This window comes from Phodopus roborovskii, unplaced genomic scaffold, assembly GCF_943737965.1.
Source record: "Phodopus roborovskii unplaced genomic scaffold, PHOROB, whole genome shotgun sequence".
Lineage (NCBI taxonomy): Eukaryota > Metazoa > Chordata > Mammalia > Rodentia > Cricetidae > Phodopus > Phodopus roborovskii.
Genome location: NW_026125278.1, coordinates 10,736,301 through 10,759,876, shown reverse-complemented (window position 1 = coordinate 10,759,876; position 23,576 = coordinate 10,736,301). Strand labels below are relative to the sequence as shown.

Genomic DNA, 23,576 nt, shown 5'->3' with positions numbered 1-23,576 from the left:
GAATCCCAATTATGAATCATTCTTGAGGAATCAGAACTGCAGGATGCAGGACTGTTCCCAAGCAACACAAGCAACAGTTGTTTCCAACACTCCTACTTCAGAACAAAGCATTTTCAAGGTCTTAAGAGATCGGTCTTAGAGAGAGAGTTAAAGGAAAAATCATAGAAACATATAAACTCTGAACCAGAAGAAAGGTTTGCCAGGCTCTGAGAAATGTCTTACAAAAGACAGTCATTAAGATCTATTTTTAGTTTGGAACAAATATCATCTTGTCTCTTTCAAATGGGATGGATTCACTTATCATTTAATCTGTGATGTTTATAATTTTATTAAAAGCATTAAATACTTTATCCTAATGCACATTTTAAGTATGGAGAAAAACCCAATTCTTTAAAAAAAAACATAGTCTCCCAGATTATTTGTTTTTTGGGTGATGAACGGACTGGGAGGCTGAACACTACACTTGCCTACCACAAGGAGCACCCTGGGACTGAGTCTGTTATAGCCCCAGAACCACAAGGAGGGAAGAGGAAAAGAGAAAAGAAAGAGGGAGAAGAGAGAGACAGAGAGAGAGAAAGAGAGAGAGAGGAAGGAAGAAAGAGAGAGAAAGGAAAAAGATAGGAAGGAAGTAAAGAAGGAAGGAAGTGTTGCTAAAACTTCTAAATAAACTTTAAGTACGACATACCTTATGTTCTCATAGCAACTAACTTCTGGTTTCAACCCAGCAGTGTGGCGAAAAACTTTGTATATGATAACTCCAAAAGCCAAGAGATTAACCTGGAGAGATGCATTAATGTTAAAAGAGACCATTTTCATTGTACACTTTTATTTACCTAAATTCAATAAACAAGCACTAACATTTCCAGTAACAGACATCCCAAAGACTCTTGTGACACACACATCTGTGTATGCGTATGTGCACATGCACACGCACACAGGAGTGAATTAAGTTTGTAGTTGATATTGGCGGTGCTGAGGAACTTTGTCAATACACACTATGAGCAGTGTAAGTGCCATTTTGTTCACTGCTTCGTTGAAAGGAAGTTTGGGAGATAATTTCCACAATCATTTGGAAATTTATCTGGGAAGAATTCACAGGAAATTAGTAACTCAGCTAAACACCACAACACACCCCCCATTGCTAGAAAGGCCTTGAATGCACTTTGTTCATCTAGTCTTGATATTATCATAAGATTTATTTTCTGCATGCTTAACTTCAGATGCTGTTTAAAGTATCAATACATGGAAAGATGTTGGTTGAAAATACATTTTCCTACTAAACTGATTCTTTAAAAAAATTATTTAAATTAAAAACAATCTTATTTTACATGCCAATCTCTGTTCCCTGCTTGCTTGGCATTGCATCACATACATACAGTACCGATGGAGGCCAGAAGAGGGCGTCTGATCTTGGAACTGTAGTTAACTGTTGGTTGGGCTTTACCATTTGGGTGCTAGAAAGTGAATCAGGATCCTCTGAAAGAGGGATCAGAGCCCTTAACCACTGAGCAGTCTCCCAGCCCTATTTTCCTATGTTTTTGAGATCCTACAAGGCAGACAAGCAACGTTCAAATGATAAATGCAATCCGTCCTAATACAAATATGCAAATAACAAAATATTAAATATTATATATGCGGTTAATACATTAATATTTTCTGGAACTTATGGCAGTCTAAATAGATTTTTGAAAATACATTTTTAAATGATAGTACCAACTGCTATATCATAATTTTAGGTAACTCTTTTATTAACAATTTAGAAGCTTTGAGTTATAGGAGACTTTACCCTATTTGAAGGAGTTGATTCCTTTGTGTATTGTTGGTGATGCGATAGATGGATCCCATGACCTTGCACACACTAGAAGAGTATTCTATCACTGAGCTACATCTCCTGTATCCTAAGGAGTTTTGTAGACTTTCTCAGAATTCACTTGAGTAATTTCCATTAAAATAAGAATAAAGAAATGGGTCAGAGAATTTCATATTGCGACTTACCCACTGAAAGGTCTTTGAGATGAAATCTTAAAGGAGTAAGGGTTCTAGTCATTTCTTTTTGCTTCTAACTGTTCATTACTTCTAATTATATGATTAATTAATTCCAATTACAGTAATACTTCCATTAAAAGACCTTAGCAATTACAGAGGCAAGATAAAGTATTTTTAAATTGACTTAGTTGACAGTTTCACCCTATTTGGATGTTCAAATAATGAACTGAAATGTCAATTTGATAATATTTAATAAATACAATTTAATAGTCATAAAATTAATATGTAACATTTTACACCTTTTAAAAACCATGGTTTCTCATTAAATTAGAAATCACAATGGTTGATGTCATAAATACATGCATCTGTATTTTATGTAATAAAAATGTTTCAAAATTGGTTAGTATAAAAGATGTATGCCATAACTCTTCAAACCATTTAATGATATATTTATAGTGAATGATTGCTGTCCACAAAGGAAGGGCTATAAGATAAAGTAAATGATTAAGAGTCGACTCTAGACCCATTATTTAAATAGGTTATTTAAAGTATTGGCTGTTTCTTTTATTCCCATTTTTTTGTAAACTTGATTTCTGGGGCTCAGAAGCCCTCATACTTTTTCATTTGCCTTTTCTCTTCCATGCTAAATCAGGGAGGAGGAGAATAGACCGTTCCTTTGAGGAGATTCAGAGCTGGAAAATACATTTTTCTGTCAAATAGGGGAAATGTTTAAAAGAAAGATCAAGAGGAGGAGGAGGGGGAGGAGGAGGGAAAGGAAAAAAATCAACAGTACGTGGTGCTAGACACGGGGCGGCCACAGACACGGGGCGGCCACAGACACGGGGCGGCCACAGACACGGGGCGGCCACAGACACGGGGCGGCCACAGACACGGGGCGGCCACAGACACGGGGCGGCCACAGACACGGGGCGGCCACAGACACGGGGCGGCCACAGACACGGGGCGGCCACAGACACGGGGCGGCCACAGACACGGGGATGTCAGTTCTTGTCCATAAGCTCACATTTCTTCAAATGTAAAGAAAACTGTTTAAGATACCTTTACCAAAAGCTATAGTAGTCATAGCGAAGTTCATCAAAAGCCTCACTAACACTTCTAATGTTTTATTTCTACGTGTTGATTGCACAAATGTCTGGGTGCTAAGTGGTTTTATTTTTTATTTTAAAAATTGTCTCAAGGGTCTGAATTATCCGGTGCCAGACACCGGCGAGAACCTGGTACACACAAATTCATGACTGAAACTTTACTTGTCAGGGATTCTACCAAGAGAAGAGAAGGTAAATAGGTAACCTTAAATTGCCTATCAACACACTAACTGATTTTAAGTCACAGTCAGGACTGCGGTTATAGTTTGCAAGAGGACCAAAGGAGGAGGGAGAGAGAAAGATGTGGTATGAGGGGAAATCCTCATGAGATACAGGTAGGTGGCTGTAGTCGGATTTTCCTTTGGGGCACCAGCTCACACACACAAAAAAGGACGTGGGAACTTACTATTAATCAAAGCTCAGTGGGACATTGGTGGCACATGCCTTCAATTCCAACACTCAGGAGGAAGAGGCAGGCAGATCTCTGTGAGTTCGAGGCCAGCCTGGTCTACAGAGCGAGTGCCAGGACAGGCTCCAAAACAATACAGAGAAACCCTGTCTCAAAAAACTAACTAAATAACTAAATAAATATTAAAAATAAATAAGAAATAAAAGCTCAGCCTGTAGTTTAGGCTTGTCCCACTAGCACTGAAACTAACCCATTTCTATTCATTTATGTGTTGCCATGTGACTCATGGCTTTTACCTCTCCTGCACGTCCTGCTTCCTCTGTGTCTGGGAAGTGACTCTGCCTTGCCTCCTCCCTGAGACCTGTGTGTCCTCAGAAGTCCCACCTAACCTGTCCCTGTCGAGCTACTGGCAATTCAGTTCTTTATTAAACCAATCATAGTGACACATCTTCACACTGTGCAGAGGAATATTCCACAACAGGTGGTTGTGCTGTGAACACAGTGATGTCACTTGTCCTGTATGGGTGCACTTTTGTGGCAGATTTTATTTTGTTTTGAGCCAGTGTTACACTCTATAACCAGGCCAGATACTCACATCTCAGATATGTTAAGTGTAAACGTAAAATTGCAGTGAAAATTAATGTGATTTTTAAAAAAATAATAATTCTAGTTACAGCAATAGTGTTCTAAAGTAACTTGTATTTTTCTTCAGTTATTCAAGTTTACTGTTTCAACATTACATTTGGGTCATAAGGTGCAGAAGTGTAATCCTGTTAGTAAAGCCTGCATAACTTCTTAACATTACTTGTGCAATTTTCTTTGCTCACAAGTATATACATTTCTCTAAATGACTATTTATTGGCTCATAAGCCACATGTAAAGTGTCAATATCATCTAAAGGTTTCCAAAGGCTTATGTAGAGAAGGAAGTGAAGTTTAATCTCTACAGTTTACATGGAATGGGAAATGTCTTATAAGAACATGTTGTGAATCAGTGTAAAGGATCTAAGCAAAGGTGACAAAGAGTAACTTGAGGCAATTTTATATGGAATTTAAAATTTCTGATCATATGAAACCCTTTGTGCTTAATCCACATTGAGGTCAGATGTTTTTTATTTTATTTTATTAAGATTATGATTATGTGGTTATGTAACTGAAAGCCTGAGAAAATTATAAATATAGGAAAAACATTCATGTTAATCTTAATGAATAATTTCATTTCTCATTAGCATCTACCTAAACTATTTGAAGGGTATGTATACTATGATTCTGATACAATCATGGCATTCATAATTTTGTCAGTTGTAATTCCTCTGTCATTTGTACCTAAATGCACAGGGCCTAAGAACTTATAAATGGATATTCATTGTTGAGTTTTTGCCTTAAATTTTAAACCAGTTGTAGACTCCCATCCCAGAATCCATTATACCTATACAGAAATAAACACAACACAAATCCTAGATGGCAAACAAAAATAACCCTAAGGTTTATTGCTGTGTGTTGGAACACAGAGGAGGGCAAAGGAAGCTATGTGTGTAATTAATGTCATGAACCATTAACACTAAAGGGATGGTGCTAGTTTAAATTTAGCATCATGTGCCCTTGTAAGTGGTGTTTGTCCACACAGTGATCTACTTTTAATATCACTATCTCAATGCTTCAGACATACATTCTGTTTAAAAGTCTATTGGAAAAATATCTTTATGCAGTCTTCTTATCCTTTTAGTTTTTTTTTTCCTTAAAAGGAAATTTAAACAGATGATCAGACAAGAGAGCAAGAGGGATCTTGGATCTCCAGAAACCTTTAACCAAAGGGCTTAAAAACCACAGTTCAAAATGCAGCATCTCAATCAGTCATTTTTTCTTTTCTTAGTCCTTCTCAATAATTGATAAGCCATTTATATGCTGATGTCAGTTCTCATGGAAAAAATTGGGAAAATTTCTATTGCAGCACTTTTAGACTCACATTTTAATTTTTCATTATATCAAATAAAATCAGGTTCATTTAAGACTGTGTCATGATTACAGCTTACATGTCCTTTCAAAAAGTTTTAATACCTTTAAATTAACTGGCACCAGACAAACATGCTTCTGTTCTTGAATAAACATCAGGTTTCTATTTGACTTCTGAATGTCCATATAAAGCACTTATTCCTTTCCAAACTATGGACCACCTTTTAAATAATGGAGCAGTTCGGTTTAAGAACAAAGAAAGTATGCTCCATTAATTGTGTATTAGCAGAATTAGAATAAAAGGGTCTTGTCTTCTATTCAATTTTATGTTTATTGTCTTTCTCCACTTAGAATAATCTCTGAAAACGCCTCAGATAAGTTGTAAATCATACACTTCAGAAAATCTGGGGTATGTGGTAAACAGAATGTCTTCCCAAGAGTTTTCATACTGTAGTCCTATATCTGTGAGTATGGCATGCATATATGCATGCACACACATGCACGCACACACACACATACACATGCACGTACACATGCACAAATGTGAGCACACACACAAGCACACACATGCACACACAATCATGCACACACACACATGCACATACACAGAATGCACATACACACACATACATTCACACACAATGATGCTTCAGACAGAACGATATATATATGTATATATATATATATACATATATGTATGTACACATATATCATGTGTGTACATTTAGCATAAATAATGAGAGTCCCTATGGTTATGGATGATTGTAGATTATATTTAAATAAAAATTGATGTAGTTATACTGTATACACTCTTGTATCATTAGCTCATGTTTATTAATGATGCTCTATGTATTCAACGAATAACCAATTACATAAGGTTGTCTTTATTATTTATTATTTGTGGGTTATGCTCCTGTATTTCTTAAATCAAATAATTAAGATTAATTGTACTAATAACTGGCTTCTTTTGCATGGTGACCCATGCAACTTGTTCTTTCAAGTTCCTCCCACTCTTATTTGGGCTATGTTTATCCTCAGCATTGCCTGGTGTGATTTATAAGCAAATATACATGTTACTTTTTAACTTAAATCTCAGACACGCAAGGAATATTTTGTGTATGTGTGTTCCATAAAAGCATTTGGGACACGCATAGAACTCACTATTTTGTAGGTTAACCTTGATTTTTACAAACTTCCAAATTCACACCCAAATTCCTGCATCATTGAAGACAGGATATCTTAGAGGAAACCCCAAGGCTGTCTCCCTTTCCATAGAGGCCAGTGCAAAAAGAACGTGTCAAAGTTTGAGGGGGTAAATTTTCAGATCCTGTTATAGAACCTCAACATGGATGTATGTCCAGAGACTGCCCATGTTTACCAATATTGGGAAGTGGGTAAAAGGACAGAAAGCCCTGAGTGCAGGCAAGAATGCACATACACAACATAGATTTGGCAGCATGCATTCTCCTTGGAAATGCCTCACCGTGGTACATGGGAAAGTTGTGCCAGGAAGCAAGGAACTGGACTTATAAACGCCTTTGTTAAAGAGTCATCATTAGGGGCTGGGCTTGTGATGCAGTTGTTAGAGTACTTGCCTAACGTACAAAAAACCCTGGGTTCCATAGCTAACATCACATAAACTGGGTAGTGTGCACACTTGCAATATCAACCCAAGAGATGTGGAGGCAGGGGGGTTAGACACTGAAGTCATCCTCAGTTACATAATGAGGCTGGGACATGTGAGATCTTGTCTCTAAAAATATTAAATAATGGACAGAAATAAAATCTGCAAATGTTAGTGATAAAAAGAAGGAAAGATTTACTGAAAGTTCACAGAAACCATGGCAACGTAGCATGTGCAGACCTATTCTCAACACTGTGGGCTAACTGAGTAACCTCTCTCCCACAGAGACCGAAGCACCGCCATGTGCTCGTCTGGTTTAGCATTTGGCTCAGCATGCCTATCTCAGGAATGTCTGCACAGGTGCTGAGTGAGATTCCAGCACTGGCCCAACGGAGAGTAGATGACAGAGAAGAGGAAGGGTAGCGTAGAAGTGTCTGACAAAAACAACTGCTGAATTCCAAACAAATAGAAAGGTCTGATGCAGTCTGCAAATGTAACAGGTACACTCAAGAGGGCTGTAAACAGCATCTCAAGAGAAGATCACCAATAGCCCACTCTGGGCCAGTGCACCTCTTCTGATATTACACTGATCTCTTGAGGTTTGCACATTGGTAGAGAGCAATGTTTTCCCAGCAGGCAAAATGCACTTGAATAAATAGTTGATCTGGGATAAGAAACCTGACAAAAATACCTTCTAAACACCAATATTCATTGAACTTGTTAAAGTGTGAGAACAAGAACAAAGTGATGAACCTTTCTTGATAGCATCAGCTGTTGACCAAAAGTGATGGATAATTCCTTACACCCATTTCTGCCCTCACATCTCCTGATACAAAATCTATTAATAAGTGGGTGTGTGCCCTAAAGATTTACAGTAGAGCTGACCGATTCTTTTTTCATATATAAAAGTTTAGGTGTTTTTTTTTTTATTCCTTTAAGAATCCTTAAAAAATACCTTTCAAGATAAATAATAACTGGGTGTCTTTCTTTGTAACTGCTGGTAAATACAGACTGACAGTAAAAGACCAGACAAGAACACCCTGCTTGCCCACGTGCTTAATCTATAACAAGTTGCTTGTTGTAGATTGTATGAATGTATGTGGGCTCTTGAATAATTAGTTTTTCAACTGTTGTACATAAAATGTTTAATCATGTAAGAGATACAGAAAACATGCTGTTTTTTACTGTCTGTTTTGTATTCATTGTAATCATTCACATGAAAAACATAATATAACCATATTGTAATTCCGATATTGCCTGAAAAAAATCGTTAGGATAGATAAGATGTACAAAAAAAGTAGTAAACAGTAGAAATAAGACAGAAAGGGAAGAATATACAAAGAACATGAGAAAACAAAGAATAAAGAAGGTATCCATCAAGAGAGAGCGTGTGTTTCTTTTCTTAAACCCCCTCAGATAGAAAACTGTAGTTTATGCTGACTCCATGGATGTATCTCAAAGCCCTGTCCTGCTGGAGGATGGCCCCACAAACAGCAGTAAAACACCATTTCAAACGCAAAAAGACAGCATCACTGAAGACATAAAGGGTTATTGGGAGAGTCCTCTCTGATGAAATCTGAGGCAGGCACCTCAACATGGACATTAAATGCATCTTTGTGAGGCTGGAGCTGGAGGAGCCCTCTAAACAAAGAAGAAGGGCTGTGTCTCAGGGGCTTGCCTAGGTAAGCACAAAATTCTGGGTTCAATTCACAGAACAACATAATAGCACAAAACACACTGTGTTTATTCATGTAATTTAATTACTGTATTTGTAAAAAAATATACTTTCAATTTCAGATAATGAAATTTAAATATCATAATGGAGTATATATCAAATGCATGAAATAGTTTTCTTTCATATTTAAGTCTTTAATATTTTCAAGAATGTTTTTTAACCTACATACTCAGCATAGTGTAAGGCAATGTGCATAAACCAGTAAATGTGAAGTGGTTTCTGGGTGTGAAGATGCATTTAATAAATTGTACACTTTCTTATGGATAACTCAACTTCCAAACAGAATACATGTCCCCTAGACCAATATTGGGAGTCTAGCTCCTGGCCTGATAATTTGCTGAGATCTCTTTATTTTGCTTTCTTAATACACAAAACTAAGCATTATTAATGTTTATCTTACAGATTTTTGTCTGAATAAAATTATATAGTTATTGTATGGTTTTCTGAATTGTACTCAGTATGTAAATGCCCAATAAATAGTGAATCAATAATGTCTGTTGGGCTATAATTCATGACCATAAGAATGAAATCATTTTTAAGCTTTATTTTATGAGTCTCAAGTTCAGGATAATGACTTGTATCTAACAGGTTCAATATTCACATGTTATATGAATTAAAAAATAAAATTTCTAATTAATTAGAAAATTTAATATGCTGTACTTGTTATCTCAATCACCTGTATAAAGAAGCTATCAACTGATAAGTCATTAACTGAACAAATATGTAAAATGATCATAATTTGTCTCATATCTTGATTGTTTTGCTACAAAAGTTTCTCATTAACACTAAATTATTTGATGAGAAAAGTAACAGTAGAAACAGGGAGAGATATAAGTCATCAAAATGAAATGATGCTGGAGTGCAACAATGTAATGAAATACTTGCAGAACATTCTGTAGACCCTAAACTTCTAAACACCAGAGTAAGAGAAGACAGAAACAGATACATTGTAAATTGTCACAAGACAAGGACCCTCTAGTAAGAACCCAGTAAGTAGAAGGGTGTGCAAAGTGGCCAGGAAGGCTCAATTCTATACCCTGGACTTTGTGGATAGTCAAGGGGGCATATTCACATTGGCGTCATTAGGAATCATAGATATGTGTGCCTAGGATGCGTGCTCATTAAAGAAGGTCTGGATAAGAGGTGAGGCACACTAAAGCTTTCATACAGTTGTCAGGATATTCCTTTATTAGGATAGCTCCCCCTTCCTCCCCAGCTGTTTTCCCATGTTAGTTATTTAAGGCTCTCTCCTTTGCTATGGCTAAATTTTTTTCTAATAATGATCATCTTTGCCAATAAGAGAATTATTTATATTCATAGTTTTGGTTGTTTCCATTAGAAATATTTTATGCCTCAAGGTTTTTGGTGTTTAAATTAGAATAAGAATAAAAGGAGAAGAGAATGGGATATTTATAAACTGGGGGATACAGCGACCCCTGTGACTGTAAGTAAATGTCATGGACTCGTTCTTATAGCTGGTTTTCACTGTAGTTAGTCATAGTTCATGGAAACAGAGGTGAAGGAGAAAACCCGTGTGCAAAGACCATTTGCTACAGTTGATCACTTCAGTGTCACGGCAGAAGAGAAACTGTACGACAAATTCTCTTTTGTTATGCTTCAGAATAAAAAAGTTCTCATTTCATACACCCTTTCAGAATAAAATGTGGCTGGAGGTTTGTGGAAGCAACAGCATTTTACATAAACTTGGATAGTTACTTGACTATTCACTAGACTTTAAGACAGACTTTCCATAATTATATTTAAAGGTGCAATATTCAAATTGTTTGCAAAGTTAAATTTTTAAAAGGGATTTTTTGTTGTTATTTTTAATTATATGTATGGTTGCATCTGTAAATGTAGGTGTTCCTGAAGATCCAAGATGTCAGATCCCTTGGAGCTGGCATTACAAGTGGCTGGGAATTATCTGACTTGGGTGCCGGGTCCTGAACTCTAGTCCTCTGGAAGAGCAGTACACATTCTTGACTACTGAGACATTTCTCTGGCATCCCAACTCTGGAAAGCTAGGCTTTAAGCAAAAGGGTAAAATTGTTTCCCAAATTATTTAACTTTCTCCCCCTTCTATTGCCATTTGCTGTAATTCTGTTGGAGAATCATCTGTGCACGAGAGACACAGGGCATGGAAAGGACTCCATGAGTGCTCCCTTTACTAGCCATGCTGCCTTGGAGACCTCTGGCCCTGCCCAGCCAGGACCTCACTTTGTTCAAATGAATTTAAAACACCACTTTACATCTTTTAGTGAAATCACACCACAGATGGACTCACTGGCCAGAGACAATAAGCCTTCCTAAGAAGAAAACAAATAAACTTGAAAGATTTTAGGGAAAGCCTCCGAGTTTTATGCTTGGTTCCTTTCTTTGCATTTCCTCTGTGGGAAAGGAGTGCGTAGGTTTGAACAAGTTCATCCTGCTGCATGCTGCATCACTCTCTTTTTTCCTCAACAGTAGGGCTGAGTGATTACAGCATGCCGAACCTTAAGAACAATACAGTGCAGGAAGAGCCATGATATTTTCCTCTCACAGACCATAATGTCACCCAAAGAAGATAAATACTGACAAATCATGGATAAGATATTTAAAGAACTTGCACTGGGGAAAGGATTCACAAGAAGAAAACAGGCATCTAATTTTCAAAGCATTAGCAAAGTATTTGTTATAGGCCAATGAGTCAGGCAAGACTTCCTTTAGGCAATGTTTTGACTGAAGTATACAAGATGAATGGGACTTTACTAGGGGAAAATATGAGAAGGAGTTGAGAAAAAATGGCTCCATTCATAGAGGATGCGGTGGAAGGTACAGACAGGGCAGGCCCAATAGCCACTGTGGTTAAACACTAACCGCCACTGTATGAAAGCTGACCAGGTAGGTCACATGATGAAATGTGTTCTATGGAAAGGATCTCCATGTCATTGTTGTCATGGACTGTTGAGCAGTGTTCTTTTCGGGTTAGCATTTAGTGAACATCACATTAAGGTAAGCTAAGAGAGGTCTGATGTAGTCTACCCCCAGCTTCTGTCATATTTTCTGGAGTACCCTGTGAAAGTCACATATGCAATGTACATGACTTTGCAAATGGTTCAACATGCTTGAAAGAGCATTGGCAATACCCCACTTCTATTTCCTTTCCCATGTTCATACACTGTAAGTTACCAAGTTCTTGGGAATATAACCAGACTCTGCTGGTTGAGTAGCAGAGACTTGTGATGGCCATCATGGTCAGTCACATGAGATTTTACTACAAGTAATTTTTGTTTTGTATAAAAAAAGAACTAATTTAAAAATTAATTTTGGAACAGAGCTGTTTTATAGATTCCCTACATAATATCACTAATGTGAATATTTTTATAGACCACTATTACTCTCAAAATGTTTGGAGATTAATAAACCAACAAGCCACTCTTAAAATAAATCATGTGTAAGATTATAGACTCAGTCCCAAAACAATTTGAAGGCAAGAGAGGGGCAGTAGGGCATGGAAGGCTGGAGCGGCATCACTTAGCTGCAGACGACTTATGCAGACACCCAGCCTCACTCTCAGAGAGTGATACAAAAGTGGACTTGCCTCTTGATTAAACTAAATAATTTTAAAAATTCATCATAAAAAATCTTGAAGGTTTTATGACTTAGATTCAAGATAATACAAATGATTTTCTTTATTGTAATCAATCCACTTAAGGGAATTTATCTGCTCCTTAAATTATAAATAGTAGAACCCCTCTAGGCACATCTAAACAGATAAGTCTAGATTATAGTTCCAGGATGGGGCAGAGCTCTCCTGAAATCCGAGCGACCAAATGCTTCTCCTATTTTTATTTTCTTGTATTGCAGAAGCTTCTGTGAGGATCAACGGAGACATATTAAAAAGGTTTTGTGAAGATTAAAAGATTATGCAAATGTACACCAAGAACTAATTCTAATGACTGTGTGGACACGCCAACACTGTCAGCTTTCTTCTTCAGGACCACACTTCAGAACCCTTACTGCAGGAGGATGCTCACAAGGGAGCATTTGAGATCAGCATCAGTTTAGACACTCCTTTATAATTGGGTTCCAGAGACTTAAGGTACTTTTAAGAAACATTTTTACTTTATCTCTAATTTTTACGAGTTTATCCAACTCTTAAGAAATTCTCCAGTGGGCCCCAGAAGATTATCTATGAAGGTATTTTTCAGTAACAATACAACTCCTGTGTATGAGAACATATTGAAAACCAGCAATGTATTATTTATATTGCTTTTTTCCTCTCTCAAAACACAATCCATCCACTTCATCTCTTAAAAAATAATTCTAGCTACCTATTGTTCAAGAACGTCAGAATAATATGAAAAACAAGCACAATGTTACAGACACTAAAGTACTTTTTAGTATACAGTATAGAGAAAGGCTGGCATATTTAAATGCTTTAATACCTAGATATCACTGGAAGATGCAACAAAAAGCATGCTGGCACTAAACCGGAACTTCCAATAAAATCGGTGGTCTGATCTTCACAAAATTTAAATTAAAAGCTAGTAGCATTTCTCAGAACAGCTTTAGTGTCGTTATACAGTGCCTACTCCTTGACCGTAATTTCTCATGTCTGTGATCTTTGTACAGGAGTGCAGCTAATGTTAATAGTGCAGTCTAGACTAGAGATATTTCCCAATGAAAGGAACTTGGCTTAAGGTCCTCCGGGTATTTTGACCCTAGAGATGTGTTTACTTGTCTTCTGAAGGTAGTGTGGCTGTGGGAATCACTCCCTGTGGGTGATGTGGACTCCAATATGCCGTGGACAGCGTTACAAGAAAATGCTTTGTCCATTGTCAGCAAACCTGTGTTAGAGTGATATCTTACTGTGTGTGGAACCAAGCCCCTGCCTCCTCCAGTAAGAGTTAATACAGTTTGGCATGGCAATCACCTGCCCAAAGGGCCACCACTGAGCAGCCAGGTGGACTGAGGAGGCAGGGTCACTGTAAGGTATGCTAAACAGAGGGGAGGAGTAATCACCCTTTAATGAGAAGATGATTTCCATGTTAGAATTACACTCCTCTGCCCTGCCCTGCCCTTCCATCCCCTCCCCACCCCTCCCCTCCTCTCCTTTCTCTGCTCCCTTCCTCTCTGCTCCCTTTCCTATAAAGTTCCTCCTCTGTTCTATTGTCCTTCCTTTTTCATCCCCATTCCTTTCCTCCAGGCAGCTGCTGAGATTTACAACCCACTTGTCCTGCAATATTTCTTTTAAACAGTAACACAATTGTCCCCGAGCTTCTGTTTGACTCCATTCTACAGTATTATCTTACAAGTACAAAGGAACTTTCCTGAACTTCTAGTAATAATTGGTCTATTGTAATTCTTTTGTCTTTATTCTAACATCACCATGTGGACACCATGGTGGGTAATAATACCGAATATTGGCAGAGGTGCTAGAATAAACACCCTTTCATATATTATTGACAGAATACAAAAGTCAATTCATAATTATCATAGGATAATTATGTAAATTTTAAAACTTGCACTTACTTGCATTTCTATCTCTAAGATTTGCTTTCTAAGACTGTCTTAATGGATATACAGCTGTGGTGGGACTTGGATTTTTTTTATGCAACACTACACTGTTTTTTAGTAAGGAAGTACTGGAAACCAATATTCATCCTTAGGGAAGTTTTAAATACACCCTCATAATAAGCAAGGGTAGAAATGGTAAAATTGTAGGTTCTAATGAGGAAAGATAGACATGATATATTGTGGGCTATAGGTAATTGAAGTTTTTTTTTTCTTAGTTTGTAACTAAGTGTATAGATACATACAACAGAATAATGATCTGTTAGAATGCTGAGTAAATATGCTAAAGAGTAAATAACCTGGCAGAAGTGTATGTGTGTATACATGGATATGTATGTGTATAAGGAATATATATATATATATATATGTATATATATATATATACACGCATACACACATACATATATATATATATAAATACATACATATATATTCTAAAGAGATATTTTAAGTATAAAATTATTAATAAAATGCAAACTGGAAATTGAGGTTTCCCCGGCAGTCTCATGCTAAGGAAGGAGAGGCCTTGGCCAGCCTGTGTGAAAATCCTCCTATTCAGGAAAAGATTTAGAGCTATGTAGAAGGATGGACCACAGAAGGGGGTGACCCACATCTTGACAAGGACTGCTTAGATGTGCATATCCTTGGCCTTCTATTTAAACTTTAATCTCACTTCAGGATGGCCACTGGATCTTTTCATTCCTCTTCCCAATATGACCACAGGGAATAAATCTCCTTTATTTGCTTTCTACAGCTAATTTGGCTGTTTTAATTGGTTTCTCCAGGATAGTTGAACAAATGTGTCTTTTTTGAGGTATAGATAGTAACCCCAAGTTTTGTAACAGGAGTAGTCCATTACAGGGAGTACAAGTATAGGATGGAATATACATTCTTATGGTATTTATATGTTTCTCAATCTTGGACAATCATGAAATCCAAAATGTAATGACATCTCAGGACCTGTGCTGTATCACACGCACGCATGCACACACACACACACACACACATTCACAAGTCCTTCCATGTGTGACTTACATGAATGATTCATTCTCAGTAGTTTTAATCAGCATTTCTTAAAAAGAAGTCACATTAGACACAGAAGGAGAAACCAGAGGGGGATGCTACAGCACCTGAGTGGTGTGCTGTGGGGTGAGTGCAACACGGCCATGCTCTATTACAACGATTTTGATTTAAGTCCTAATGAAAAGTCACAGCTTTTGGAGATCTCCATCAGGTCCTTCCCCTTGGAGCTTGGGGAACCCCGAGGAAGTGGGGACAAGAAACTGCAGGATCAGAGGGGAGGGAGGACACCATGGGAGCACTGCCCACTGACTAAACTAAGCAGGGCTCACAGAGCTTAAAAACAGCGATCTTGGGGCCTGCAGGGCTCTGCACCAGGTTCTCTGTGTTTATGTTGTAGCTGTCAGCTCAGAGTTTTTGTGAGACTCCTGACTGTGGGAGTGGGGGACTCTTTCCTTCCATTGGGCTGCCTTGTCCAGCCTCCATATGAGGAGGGTTTGGCCTTGTCTTATTGTGCATTGTTTTGTTGTGTTTGGCTGTTGTCTCTTGAATGCCTGCTCTTTTCTGAAGGGGAGTGGATCTGGGGGAGAAGGAAGGTGGCAGGGAGCTGTTTGGAAGAAGTAGGGGGAGGGGAAACTGGTTTAGATATACTGTAGGGGAGACTATTTTGAATTTTTAAAAAAATTTCCAAATGTAACCTAGCCTAATTAGGATTTGGTTAAATCAAGGATCCCTTAGCAGGATGGTGGTGGTTCTTGCCTTTAACCCCAGCACTGGAATAACAATAACTGGACGCATATCTATAGGAATACTCAATTTCTAGTTCAGGGTTATCTAATTTCTTATAGACTTCTTTTTATATTTGTTTACTTGAATCTACTGGCTTGTATAAGTTTTATTAAAAGAACTCAACATTAAAGATGAAAAATGTTGAAAAACTATGGAAATTATCTTCAGCTTGGAGCTCTCCTTCCCAAAGACTTAGAAGTCTCTTTCCAATCCATGTTACATTCAAGATCAAGGCAGAGATTTTTCTGTGTAGTCACAATGTTAAATTTTTAAATGTCATGATTCTTAGAATCAACAGGTTCATCAGTTTCTTATTTCTGAACTAAAGAGATCCCTGATATTAATAAGTTAATAACTGAGGAAAATCTTTTGCATCATCAATGGAGAAAATGTTGCTATTCAAATGTCTTAGCACTTAACTCTTTATCAGAGGAGACTAAATATTAAATATGTGTGTGAAACAACATACCCACAACAGGGAAAGGTACAGGAGCTAAAAGTAATTCAGTTATTGCTCATTTATATTGTGCCTCAAAGGAATTCTATGTTCGGCTTCAAGCCCAGCAAACTCCTGAGCAACACTTAAGGTGGCTTAGACTTACAGATGGTATTCAGGTCATCATGGAAGACAATGGTGACCTTAAATGATCCCACAGCATTCTTATACCTCAGACAAAGCCTGTGCTTCATGTAAGGTCATAAGACAATCAACACCAGCTACCTGCTTAAACTGAAAACTATACTTATACTTTGTTTTATTCTAGAAACAATATTATTTATTTTACTTTCATTTTCTCTATTTTAGTTAACTTTTTTTTTTTTTTTGGCAGTATGTACTTCAAACCACACACTCTAGATAATAGCAGGCACATAAAATTACTTTGCCACAATTAAATGCTGTGACATATTCACTAACATTTTGAAAGCTAGGATCAGCACAGGCACACATATGCATAAGCGTTGCATTTGATCACACATATTTTGATGACGATGATTTGGGGCTTGGGAAATCCTGTTTCCAAATATGTCTTTTTAGTTTGACTCTTTTAGCACAAAGGGTAAGAATAAGAAAGTAGCATGAGATTTTCTTCTGAATAATTTGAGATTTTCCTTTTTTAATTGCTAAAGAATGGATACTTCATAAAGTGTGATATTTATTATTGCATTGTTGAGTTATTCTGGCATTATAGTCTCTTCAATAAAGACCGCACAGCCTTTCTTGTTGCCCCATGCATTACTATGGTTTTAATGGCAAAGTAATTAAAATTTAAAAATGACTGTCACCTGGGCAGTGGTTGTGCATTCCTTTAATCCCAGCAGCCAGGAGGTAGAGGCAGTCAGTTCTCTGTGAGTTTGAGGCATTGTCTACAAGAGCTAATTCCAGGACAGGCAGGGCTACACAGAGAAACCCTGTCTCAAAAAGCAAAACAAAACAGAATGACTTCCAAGTACTCATTCGGTCTTTTTGCATTCTAGAGTTGCTCAAAGGTACACATAGAAAGTTATCACATGAATTAGAAAAGTTTCGAAGATAAAACAGAGGGTTAGAACCCAAATTTTATGGAGCATTTAGAGAAATAGAATAGTTTCATGTTTGAGAAGGGCCGCGTGGGTCTCTGCACTAATTAATAATTTCTGACAGATTTAGATGACCCCTACTGGATGGTATCACCCTACATGTGGAGTGGAGGGATGGGAGGAGAGGGTGGTTGGGGTGCATGTGAGGGGGGAGAGAGGGAAAGAAGGAGGGAGGGAAGGACAGGGAACTGGGATAGATATGTAAATACATAAATAAATATAATAATTTCTGAAAGTAGAACCTTATTGAAAATATCAAGATTATTGAAGGAAAAGATTCCCAGAAGGATTGCTTAAGCAAGTGTCCCAACAAGGATAAGGCTGTGCTGTGCAGTTATGTTAGGATAAGGCTGATGTCAGGAAGAAGTACATTCCCAAGAACCCCATCGTTACTCCCTGGTCTTGGCTTGTCTAGACAAGAACAGTCAGCACTAAGGCCAAGATGGTAGGCAATGACCTTACTTCTGCTCAGACTATCCCCAAATGAGATGTAATGGTACAGAAAAGCCATCAGAAGGTAATTACAGAGGAGTCAAGGAAATTGAAAGATGTGGTTTAAATGAAGGCAAGAAACAGTTTCAAGTCCTAGTTATGGAGCTTAGGCCAGTCACTAAAACTATAGGATATCTAAGGATAATTAGTATTAAATACTACCAATGCATATCAGAACAGTGTGTACTTAGTAATTTGTAAAGCAAATACTTATTGATACTAGAAATTTAGTGGGAGACAGAAAAGGTCTGAATGTTAAAATAGAGAACTAGGTACATTTATTTACTTAATACTAGTTAGTTTAGTTTTTAATTAGAAATAACAATCTAGTATAGGGTGGTAGCCTGCATGAAATTTAATTCTTGAATACTCATAAGAAAAATCCTATGATGATGCCTTCTTTCCTTCCTCCCCCCTCCTTCCTTCTCTTTCCTTCATTTCCTCCTTCCTTCCTTCATTATTTTTCCTTCTTTCTTTCCTCCCTCCCTCCCTCTCTCCCTGCCTTCTTCTCCCTTCTCTTTATTCATGTTTTATTTTGAGGCAGGGCCTTGTTCTTTAGCCCAGGCTGGTCTGAAACTACTATGTAGCTGAAGATGACTGTGGAGCCCTGCTATTCTTGCATTAGTATCTCAAATTCTAAGATTAGATTTAAGCGCCAGTATGCCCAGATATATTGTTCATTCCCTGCTCTTTCATTTTTAGAAATACTGCATGATGACTCTTTCCCTTCTGCTTTGTTAGATACTCCAGTGAGCATGACACCTTGCAGGAAATTTTAATCAGAAGTGGGTGGGGGTCTTTGTGCTCACGTGAGGCCTCCCATCAGGAGACACATTTCAGTGAGCTCATAAAATTGTGTTCACCATGCCCTGCTCTCTTTGAGCAATCACCACCTTTCTGTAACACTGGCAGCAAAAACCAAAAGGTCTAGGAACGTTGTACTCCATTGTGGTGATTACCAACTGTAAACTATCTATGGTGAGACATGGCTGCCCTACTGTCTCTCTACAAAATTTATGTGGAAACTCAGGTCAAGGAATAAAACATGAATAGCACACAGTTTATCTGACTCTGTCATTGAACATGATATTATTCTGTGGCAAAAGAAACATTTCAGTTAATATCATCCCATGCCATTGCACCCCCGAGAAATGTAAATGTGGGGCTGCAGAGTCAGGATGACTAGAATGCACTAATTCATTTTGATATAGTAATTAGTAGTTTGTGGTATTTAATAAGATGCAATAATTAGAATATTATGTTTTTTAAAGAACCCACGACTTAAGGAACCCCCCTTTTGACTAACCTGGGAAAGATTAGCATACTAAAACTGTACAGAGGTGAACTGATTTGCTAACTCAAAACTAGAACATTGTGATAGAATTAATTTACACTTTTGGAAAGTATTCAGGATTCCATTTTAGACAACCGACCCAGTGTCTGAGTAATTCACTCTGAAGTATCTATCTTCATTTATAAGCAACTTTAAAACATTAGTTTAGAGAAATTTCTACCCCATCTTGCTTTAGAGAAACATGGCCCCATTTCATCCTGTTTTCTGCATAATTTCTAGATTTCCATGTTTCATCTAAGCATGAATAATTATTTTTCACAGAACATTCATTTGCTTTGTTGGAAAGAAATCAGAAGAGGAGAACACATAAAACATCATTACATGAAATCCTCATATAAAAACCACCATTGGAGCTGTGTGGATTGGACAGCACTTGGTCTGTATTATGATATGGACTATAATACTGGAGCTATAATAAACTGTATTCATTCAAATAATTGTAGTAGGTATCTAGCTAACAGTTTCAAAACATTAGCTGGATTAATTCTGAGAATAATAAATAATTGTCTATGGTTATCCACATCACTAGCAAAAAAGCTATTTGAGAACACTCTGTTTTGCATATGAAGTAATTTCTGCTTAGCTGTTCCCTCACAAGCATGCAAGATTCAAGAGAAAAGAGGAAAAAAAGGGAAAGGGAAGTTTATGGCCAAACCATATGGGACAAAGTTGTCCAAAATATTGTCACAGCTTTTATTCTGACAATTTGTTCCATTCTTGCATCTCGTCGGGCTTCCCTGACTCATTGACAGATTATTATATTCAGAATGGCTGCTGTAAACTTTCATCACTCAGAAATGCTTGTGAGACATATAAAAATGTCTTTATTTAGAATGGAACATGTAATACCTGCCAAATTTGTAGGTTTGAAACCACTTTCAATAAGAATTAAAAGGCCTTCTTCCTTGTTGAAATAGGACTATCAATAGTTGACTTGTCCGCTTGTGAAAAATAGTGGGTTCTCGTCTCTGATGTTGCAATTTAGTTTAAAATCACTTTGTGATGACAGGGTACATAAAGACGACAGAACTCTTACGATGACAGTCTAATTTTCAAAGATGACCGATCATCGATAAAAGATTAAATAACGTAAACATTTGAAACGCCAGATTATCAGGTGGTTGGCACACTTTCAGGGTTTCAGGATACAGAAACATCACTGAGAAGACAGAAGGACACATCTGTCATCCTTATTTTACACGATGCCAAAACCTATCCTTCCCTGAGAAAAGAAGTAAGTGGTAATTGCTTTTCACGTATAAGTTATGTATTTTTCTCCATCCTAATTCAATACGTTAAATGGTACCAAATGACAAAAACAAAATGTTCAAAATAAGTTTTTACAAAGCAGAATATCCGATTTGGGAAATCTCTTCTCAACCATAGCTAAGATTTATGTTTTAATAGCAGTTTTTATATACATACAAGAATGATTAAACATGCTGGTCCTATGAAGCTCCAAATGAAGTTGTTTTCAGTGCTCAGCCAACACCTGAAAAGTGAGAGATAAAATCACTAAGTATGTTGTGTAGACTGAAGCAAAACACCATTCTCAGAGATATGCAGAGTATTCAGTAGTATCGTTCATGTGCTCACAAAATCTGTTTTACTTACACTTTGGTGGTACCATAATACTTGTATCCTACGGACGCCGAGAATCCAACAACTACAGCTGGGCTGAGATAGCCAAAGATATAAAAGTTCTTGTGCAAAAACCCTTTGTTGTAGATTATTCCCACAACAATGAGATACAGGTGTATGCCTTCAATGCACATCCAGGCAAAGGCAGCTAAAAAGAAGTAATGAAGCAGGCCAGCAATGATGGAGCAGACCAACTACAATGCAAAAGAAGGAAGAAACCATGAGCAACATTTCCCTTAAAATTATGTCATCTCTCAGTTTCCTTCATGAATGATGTCACATTGTGCCATGACTGATCACACTAGAATATTCCTGTCTCATCTGCTTTTAAGATGTACTACTTGAGGCTGATTTAAAAGAACTACACTTCCTCAGTGGAAGTGCCAATGAACATTGTGATAAGTTAAGCTGTTGACTTGTCCATGGATTTGTCATTTTTTTTGCTTTGATAAATGGGGGAATTGTCACACCTAAACTATTAGTTTCTTAGTGGCCATGCGATGGCTTAAACTGAATTCTGTCTGTAGATAATTCTCCTTTCCATTTCAACAAACTCCAAAGAATATAAATTATTGTGAAGCCATATAAAACAAAGTGAGCATCTTGACTAAGTGCTAGAATTTAAAATGCACAAATAGTATATTTAGCCAAACTATCCATTGTAGAATTGCTTCTAGTTGTACAATTACTAAGTACATTTTAGATACGTTTTGGTCAAACATTTTTCATGAACTATTTAGAATTGGTACTAGATTTAAATTGTCTTTTTAGAAGTATGTGTATATTTGTGTATCTACTTGTCTGTATGTATATGTAGGTGGTATATTTGTGTATCTACTTGTCACTATGTATATGTAGGTGGTATTTTTGTGTATCTACTTGTCACTATGTATATGTAGGTGGTATTTTTGTGTATCTACTTGTCACTATGTATATGTAGGTGGTATCCTTGAAGGTCAAAAGAGGCAACCATGATGGACTGTCTTAGAAGTTCACTGTTCTTCCTTTTGTCCCTCAGCGAGGCTCTTGCAGCTTGCAATTCCAATTGCCTCTCATGAGCACAACCCGTAATGAGTGTGTTACGTGTTTGATCCCATTATTGGGTGTACATCTGTGCAGATACAGATTAAAGTCACCCCACCTGCTTTTGTGCTTACTCTCACTTCTAAGACAAACTCTTTATTCCTTTATAATTGCCCATGCAAAACCAAGTGTTTCTTTGGTATAACATTTTGGTTTTCCCAATAATTCACATAATAGAGGGTTTTTGTTGTTGTTGTTTAATGAATTTGATGTATGTCCCTTAGATATCTTAGCATTATGGAAACCTAGAGAAGATAATCTTCAACAATTATCTAGCATTTCTGACCCACTAAGACCTTTAATATTGTTGATGTTTATGTGACTTGTTCTGTGAGAAAATACTAGAGAAAATAAGTATCACGCACAGTGGGGGACAGGTTGCCTACCTTATTTGTATTGATGTTGACCCCAACAAGAAACACAAGTTCTGCTAGGAAAAGGCTGCAACAGAGATTCTTGTGAATTGTGGTCCTAGTACTCTGAATTTCACTGAAGAACCAGAAGGTGAAAATACATACAGCAAGGCAAACCAACGAGATGATTATCCCAAGCTGAGTGATCCTTGTCAGGATATTATAATCTTTAATTCCCTATGGGCAAACAACAACAGAATTGTTAAAGGAAGACTTAGTGACTTATCAAAGGGACTATGATTCCTAACGAACTTCTCAGGGAAGCATTAATCAAAATGTTCATAAAATGTAAAAATAAAAGTGTATAATTTGGATGAGAAAAACTTGTACTCGGTATCCTGAGAAATCTGATATTAATCATGTAGCAGGCTAACAGCACTATAATTAGGGATTTTTTTTTCTTCTAAGCATAGTATATATTAGTACATGCCTGAATAATGTTATCACCATCAGTTGCATGATATTGGAAAGGTAATTCATCATTGTAATGGGAAAATGGTTAATTAAAGCAGATTTGTCAGTGGTAAGTCCAAGGCTATGTCTATGAGGTAATTCATCTAAAACACATTAAACAAAGGTAAAAGAAAAACGGGATATATGGAAGGCCAAAATAGTATAGTTGAAGCTGAAATGGAGACAAGTTGTTTATTTTTTACATAAAGAATAGAAGCTTTACTTCCACCCCAATACACTGGAGAGAAATCATCTTCATGATTGATCCTACTTTAAACAAATATATTGCGACACTTCCTAACTTCATGGATTATCAGTATTAATGGAAACAAATGAATGACCTGATGAAGAAACTGAGAATCGGCAATCCAATGAAGCTTACAAC

The 23,576-nt window shown here is 37.1% G+C and overlaps 1 protein-coding gene across 1 annotated transcript in view; it reads right to left on the bottom strand.

Annotated features, from left to right (window-relative positions):
• Positions 1 to 23,576, bottom strand: part of Adgrl4 (adhesion G protein-coupled receptor L4) — a 91,393-nt gene that overhangs the window by 2,599 nt on the left and 65,218 nt on the right. Inside the window, exons 10-13 of the mRNA XM_051195361.1 lie at positions 22,712 to 22,915; positions 21,216 to 21,436; positions 21,027 to 21,093; positions 686 to 777 (exon numbers count right to left, since the gene is read on the bottom strand). Of these exons, the coding sequence (XP_051051318.1) occupies positions 686 to 777; positions 21,027 to 21,093; positions 21,216 to 21,436; positions 22,712 to 22,915 (584 nt within the window). The remainder of the gene's footprint in view (positions 1 to 685; positions 778 to 21,026; positions 21,094 to 21,215; positions 21,437 to 22,711; positions 22,916 to 23,576) is intronic.